Here is a 7,264-nt window from a genome sequence, read left to right on the forward strand (position 1 = left end):
ATATATATATATATATATATATATATATAATGGAGAGGTCCCTATCTAATTCAGAAAAATCAAGTGATTTGGAGAAAAAACTCTTACGATTCGGATTTTCACTCAATCTTTTTGTTTTTGTCCCTGATCTGATTACATCATGCTTTTTTAATAATAAATAAGGTCCAATCATGGATTCTAGTTTGGTCAGACTTCTTTTGTTAAAATAATTAGAAAAAATAAGATTAGTACTAGTAATGTATGGTGATACAAATTACAGAAAGACCCCTTATCTGGAATACCCAAGGTCCAAGCATTCTGAATAACAGGTCTCATACCTATAACTTCTCTCAGCCTACGCAGGCTGGACATCCAGCTGGTGGACTTTGATCAGAGGAAAACTTCTTGACATACATGCAAACAATTTATTCAGTGGCGCTATTACACATTACTAGTCTCAACAACAAGATCGTTTTATATTCCTCCCCTTGGGAAGATGACCTATATCACAAATACATAGTGAAACTGCACATCAATCATGGAATCCCTAGGGCCCCTTAAGGCTAGTGTCCCTCAGTGGAGAAAACACTTTCTGCTGCCTTCTGCCTGTCAGTGCACACAGGACAGATTTCAGCCATGAGTATGCATTTCATACCAAAATTTGCCTTGTGTGCCTGTCAGTGCATTTGTAAATGATGGAGCAGAAGGCAGCGGATTTTCTTCTCTGCTAGCATATTTTAACTCCCGGGCTAGATCAGTATACATAGCTATACACAGAAACAGATACATTGGTTATTTCACCTGCTTTCCAACTAACTGCCACATTGCTCCATATGTGGCCATTCTCTGTGGTCACTGTAGAAAAAAATTGAATCAACCTTGTATCTATTGGTTAACCAAAATAGAAAATGGTGTTGGTTAATTGTACCTATTGGTGTAATATGGAGTTATTTACAGACGCAGAGCTCCTACCTCACTGGTCAACCTGTAGGTCAGTTAATCGGATCAGTGCACTCCCGTGTCTATATTGGAATACGTTGTCGGGTCCACCTAATATATGAGAAAATTATTTATCAAGCCAGAGCTTCAGCACAACTGACAGAATGTACATCCTAAAGGCAGAGACACAAGTGGAGATTTGGGGAGATTAGTTGCACGGCGACAAATCACCTCTTCTTCGGGTGACAAATCTCCCCTCAATGCCTTTAGATTCTAGCCAGTGGGATGGCACTCGGAGCACTTTATTTTCCGAAGTCGTCTGACGTTTCCTCGTGAGGCAACTTTGGGCGACTTCGGAAAACAAAGTGCTCCGAGTGCCATCCCGCTGGCGATTTAGATTCTAGCCAGCGGGAAGGCAGTTCGGGGAGATTAGTCGCCCGAAGAAGAGGCAATTTGTCGCCGAGTGACTGAACCTCCCTGAATCTCCACTTGTGTCTCTGCCCTAAAAGAAAGTATTTCAGTAAACAATTTTTTTAATGCTAACTCGTTTGCTCAAACTTGACCTTTACCCTGAAGTTGTAAATGCTCCTATTCAACTCTGAAAGGAGAGAAAAGAAAAAAGAAGAAAAGATTTATAACTCAGGAAGGAACAGTTTGTCTATGATATGTGTGTTTGCTCAATGCAAATCCAGAGTTTCAGATTTATCAGTTGAAACCCACATCTGCCCAGTTTGTTTGCTATTGATTAAATGTGTTCCAAAAACATAACTTGATCTCAAGTGGATAATGGAGACCTACACACACACACACACACATACAGTATATGCAGTTTAATAGTGAATCTAGGAAAATACATGAATGGAATTTCCATTCACAATTTTTTCTATAAATGTTCAGTACACCATACAGGTTATTGTGTCTTATTCATCTATTTATGTTTATTCATATTATTGGAAGCTGCCATACTAGCTATCTACTAGCTATTATAGAGAGCTCATACTTATAATCTGTAGAGTCTGTAGAGTCTAATAAAGCAATGCCCTCCAGTGGTCACATTTTGATGAAAAATTGTATAATGTATGCTGGGGCTTAACTAACCAATGCATGACCTAAGGCTGTTACAGTTACAAAGTTATTAATAGCATTTAGAAGCACCTATGACAAAATGTGCCTCTGTTCAATCGCACTTAGAAATCAATCGTTTTCATCATGCTGGAAACACTAAAAGGTAACTGCTGATTGGTTGGTATAGGCTATGGTTACATAAAAAGGGTTGCAGAAAATAACTAAAAATTATTTTGGACTTTCCAGTGCCAAGCAACGGACTCTAGACAGATCGACAAAGACTACCATATAAGGTGACAATTTATCAGAGTTTGCTGCTGCAAAATATTTTTAGGTTATTTACTAGATACTTGAATATAGTGAGCTGTCAAGGTCCATGCTAGTGGCAATTGCACACTCCCCACCTTCGTTGTTACAAACTCACAACCGCCAGTTAAAGAAAAAAGGGGACAACTAATACCTTCTAAATACAGTTGGATTTTGATGCCTATTAAATATTACATTGCAAAAGTGCCAGGGACAGTAATCTTTCTTGAGAAAGCGAGGCAATATCCCACACATGGGGAGTCATGGAGTGTAAATTGTAATCTGGTAAATGCCAGAATACTTAGATGGCTAGAAGCTTCCTCTGACATTTTGGGAGTTGCAATTAAACAACAAAAAAAGGATACCGTAGGGTGTGGATTTGCACAGTCTTGGTGTATGGTATATTATTGTTACGATCACTGTCATTTATTTACAGCAAATTTTGTTAGAATGAAAATGTTGGATAGTGTATTATGTCTATTTCCAGCATTAGGAGTTTGGCAGCAAGGAGACATCCTTTCTTGGGATATAGAAAAGGGGTGAAAGAATCAGAATTAATTGGGATTTACAATGTGCAAATAGTTACTAAGAAGAGGAATGCAGGAAGACTGGAATATCTGATGTGAATCCTAGCGGCTGGGCGCAGCTTTGTAAATGCATAGTGCACATGGCTCTTGATTTACCGAGTTTACAAACGTTAAGTGAATGCTGCTTGTCAGGGGCTTCTGAATAGCTTCCTCTGCTCACTGAAGAAAGGCCTTTGTGTTGCTAAGCGATTAGAGTAGATATAATGAGATTTACCCCAATCCTGCTCTGCCCTTTCCTATTTTAAGTAAAATTGTGTGTTTTTGTGAATTTCTCAGTCAGACTTATACATTGTAGCAAACAGCAGCTTAACTTTGCCTTTAGTTTAATGAGTATGGCTATTTACTATTCAAGAGCCAGCAATGGAACACCTGTCTACACAAGAAGAAGAAAATTCCCTCCTTTTGTAAAGGATGAAACATTATCCTAATGTTATATTCATAGACATACATTATTCGCTACTCTTTCTGTGCATGCTAGCTCTGTAAAGTTACGGGGGGGGGGAGAAAAAGTTCTATTAGGTGAAAAGTGAACAAAAAACTAGGAGATAGAAAAATGAATACAAAAAATGCTGCAGTAATATTTATTTAAAAAAAAAAATGCTTAAGAAACAAATTAGTAACATTTAAAGCCCACTGAGACATATGCCCCAATAAATCAATGCTGTGTGCCCTTTATGGAGTTTACTGCAAGCGCAATAAAAACTTGGCTTATTGCATGCGTGAAGGCTTCTGTAAAATCTCTGTAAATAGGGGGAATGGATGTACAAACAGAGCCAGGACAGATCTGAACTGTGTAGGGCATGCTGGCTCTGTGTCCTTTGTTGGGATTTCTAAGCTGAATTTTGCGCTTTGCTTTCCGCTTGGCTTGATGCACGCAAACTGAATTTTCAAGTCATTTAGGAGGGGAGCAAGTATCCAGGCACACACACACACACAAAAAAAAAGGAACAGGGCTTTCATTCTGGTCACGTCCTTGCTAACTGACAACAAGCAACCCAGCCAAAAAAGAAAAAAAACACACACACACACACCAATTTCTTTTTGAATCTTGGTAATTGGGTACTTTTACAGGCAGATCACGCTTTTTGAATAGAATGACATGCTTATAGATCAGTGTCTCTGATCTGGGAGGCACTTCCCCCCCCCTTCTAAGCTGTCTATTTCATGGAAACAGTGGGGGGCTTTATAGCCAAGATTTTGTGAAACTTCAACAAAAAAAAATTTTTTTTAAAAGTTTTAAAAAATGTAAAATCCCCCAGACTTCCATTTACTATGCATAAATATGTGTATCAGAAAGAGTCAGATTTATCAAGTGGGGAATCCAAGTTACTGTAGAGTATTTATATTTATCTACGAACATACCATAGACATGAATTGAAATATTTTTAAAAAAAATAATATTGCCCTAGGATTCTCCTATTTACTTATTTTGCATATTCTATTTTTTTTTAACCAAAAATCACACATTGGGCAAGCTGTATATTATCAAGCATTGTTTGCATTTGACCTTCTCTCTCTCTCTCAGACACAGGGGATTAGACTTGTATAGAAAGAGAGAAAAGCTGTGCTTGAATGCTCAGTGTCTGGCTTGCTACACTCTCCGCTCATTACTTATATTTCTGGGTTCTGTGGATGTGCTGGTTAAGGGACAATACACCCATTAATCATTCTTTTATTGTTCAGCTCTTTTCATGTAGGGGGGAACAATCAGTACCCATCTTTTTTGTGTCTGCTCTAAATAGATACATCAGCCGTGCCAATGCCAAAGTATCACTGGACAATGCATGCCACTTTATTATGGGTGGTAGATAATAAAACATAAGTACCAGTCTTTTTTTTCTATATAAAAATGTTTTATTATGAAACTATTGTGTAAAAAAACATAGTTATGCAGGACATTTGTAAGTTTGTATTAAAAACAGTAAGAAAAGGCAGTGGTATATAGAGTTCCGAAAGGCAGCATAGATACAGTGGACCACTATTTTGCGTTTGGACAATAGCTGCATAAACTTTGTTCACTGTGAACATTGTTTAATAACACAATTAATGCATTAACAAAGTTTCTATAAAGTAAGACACGTTGGTGCTAAAGTACATCTGTAGGAATTCCAACCCCACCTTAAAAGGAGTGTCCTTTACAAAACCACATACAAAATTGCAGTTGCAAGGTTATAGACTACAAGTCTAAATATGCAGAGGTAATAAGCATTACATAATAATGTATCAAGATATACATATTTCATACCATTTGTACAAAACTTCTATAAATTTCTCTCTTATGTACAAAAATAGCTTAATATATCCCAAAACAGTTGGGATAGATAGAAATATTTCTTATAATAAAAAAAAATTTCACAAAAGATTGGAAGCATTTAAGGATGAAAGTGGTACAAAAAAAAAAAAGGGGGTAGAGTCTGAAGGGGAGGGGGGTTTCTTTGAATAACAGCATAGTTTGGATAAACACGCCACAAATTCTGATCCGGGAACGGCCTCCATCGATAAAAGAAGGAGGGTATAGTCAATAAGGGCTTGCGTTTTATATGGGGTAGCCCCGGGTTGTTCATACGGACCACGTCTCTTCCATGCGTGAGCTGGGATGGTGTCTGTGTGCTTCACCACCCACGAGCCCCACGGCATTATGTCTCTATCCATCCAGTGAATCGTACTGGAGTGCAAATGTAGTGCTTCAGTGTTCTTGGAGGGACCAACTGCTCCTGTGTGCTTCACTTTGTTATCCAAGCAGGGAGGCAAACAGCCTGAAAGAACAATACAAACAATCAGTATACAGAAGGGACTTGTTGACATCACATATGTTTTAGGCAATCCCCACCACAGACACTATTTTCCCTGTATTACCATCTGCAGAAATTCAAGTGATTGCAATTCACCCACACTGTCCGTGAAATGCCTCACAACTTCTGAACAGCAAAGGAATAGTATGATTGTGCAAAAGGCTATCACAAGAACTAGAGATGGCTACAGAACTACTCAGAATGGTCTTCAAATCCCAAATGTGTCCCATTTTAAAGCTTGGAGAATGGAACTCAACTGCTAAGGAAGTTGTAAAAGTCCCATAAGCAACAGATCCATTCTAATTCAGGGACAGCCACCCTTGCAAGCCCTCCTACTGTTGTTGTTACTACAACTGCCACTTGCTACAACTGCCACTATGCCTGGCAAGTGGAGGCTGACAGGTCTCTGGAAATGGAAAGCAATGACAGAAGGGCACCTAGTGCTTAGGAAAGTAGGAGAGAGAGAGAGAGAGAGAGAGAGAGAGAGAGAGAGAGAGAGAGAGGGGGGGGGGAGGTTCCCAGAGTGGTCCAGCAGCAGGTCCGGAGGATGGACAAGAAGCAGGGATGGAGGCAACTCACCTGCTACTCCGCATCTCAGAACCAAGTGGTGAAGTCGAGAAGTTCTTGCTCCTCCGGGCTCAGCGGATCATAGGAGCCTTCATCTGAGGAGTACGAGGAGACGGGGGAGCCCGCCATAGAGTTCATATCGTGGGAATAGTTGGGGGAGATGGTGGGGGAAAGAACCCCGGACTGGAAAGCGGCGCTGACAGCGTCATGTTCGTCCAGCAGCTGTTGCAGCGCCCTGATGTACTCGACTGCCGATCGCAGCGTCTCCACTTTGCTCATCTTCTTGTTGGCCGCACCGTTGGGGACGTGCTCCCTGAGGGTGGCAAAGCCGAGATTGACCAGCTTGACCCGGTTCCTTTCCCTCTCGTTCCTCCGGGCCACGGCGGCCGGTTGCTGCTGCGGGAGGCTGTAGCCGAAGCCATTGAAGTTCAGCCGCCTCTTGCACCTCATCAGCTCCGGGGAGGCCGAGCGTTGCCTCTTGATGGGCTTGGCTTTGGACGCTTGTTGCTCCTCCGCCGGGCTCAGCTGCTGCACGTTCTGCGGGAAGAAGCAATGGGGCTGTAGGAAATGCTGCTGCTGGCTGGATAAGTTGCTGTCCATGATCTTGGCAGCGACGCAGTTGTCCATGCTGACAGGCTGCTGGGCAGGAGGAGGTGAGCTGAGGAGGCAGTGGGGCTCGTGCCGTTCGCGTGTTGCTCTGGCTGTGCGGGTGAGGAGGAGGATGATGCTGCTGTTGCAAAGTGACAGGAGCGGCCCCGCACGTTCCCTGGCTCTAGCTCTGTGCGCTCAATGCTGCTCTCCTGCCACTGCCGCCGCCTTTTCAATCGGCACAAGCCCCACGCGCTCAGCCTGGCCCCGCCCCTCTCCCCGGGCGCCATTCTCTTTGGTTTGTTGTTCCAGTGCGTGCGCCTGGCGCGTGCCGCCGCGAGCGCTGAATAAACAAGTGAGCCCTACACGGGGAGAGGGTTAGGTGAGCGGGATAAAACCGTGTCCTTCTCAACCTCACCAACCCGGGGCACATCAGGCAGG

The 7,264-nt window shown here is 42.1% G+C and overlaps 1 protein-coding gene across 1 annotated transcript; it reads right to left on the reverse strand.

Moving 5' to 3' along the window:
- Positions 1–4,715: 4,715 nt before the first annotated feature.
- Positions 4,716–7,030, reverse strand: ascl1.L (achaete-scute family bHLH transcription factor 1 L homeolog). Its single transcript, NM_001085778.1, is given in 2 exon segments — positions 4,716–5,632; positions 6,248–7,030. A coding segment is annotated over 1 exon segment (600 nt). The 5' UTR covers positions 6,863–7,030; the 3' UTR covers positions 4,716–5,632; positions 6,248–6,262.
- Between the last annotated feature and the right edge of the window lie 234 nt (positions 7,031–7,264).

Source organism: Xenopus laevis, chromosome 3L (assembly GCF_017654675.1).
Source record: "Xenopus laevis strain J_2021 chromosome 3L, Xenopus_laevis_v10.1, whole genome shotgun sequence".
Lineage (NCBI taxonomy): Eukaryota > Metazoa > Chordata > Amphibia > Anura > Pipidae > Xenopus > Xenopus laevis.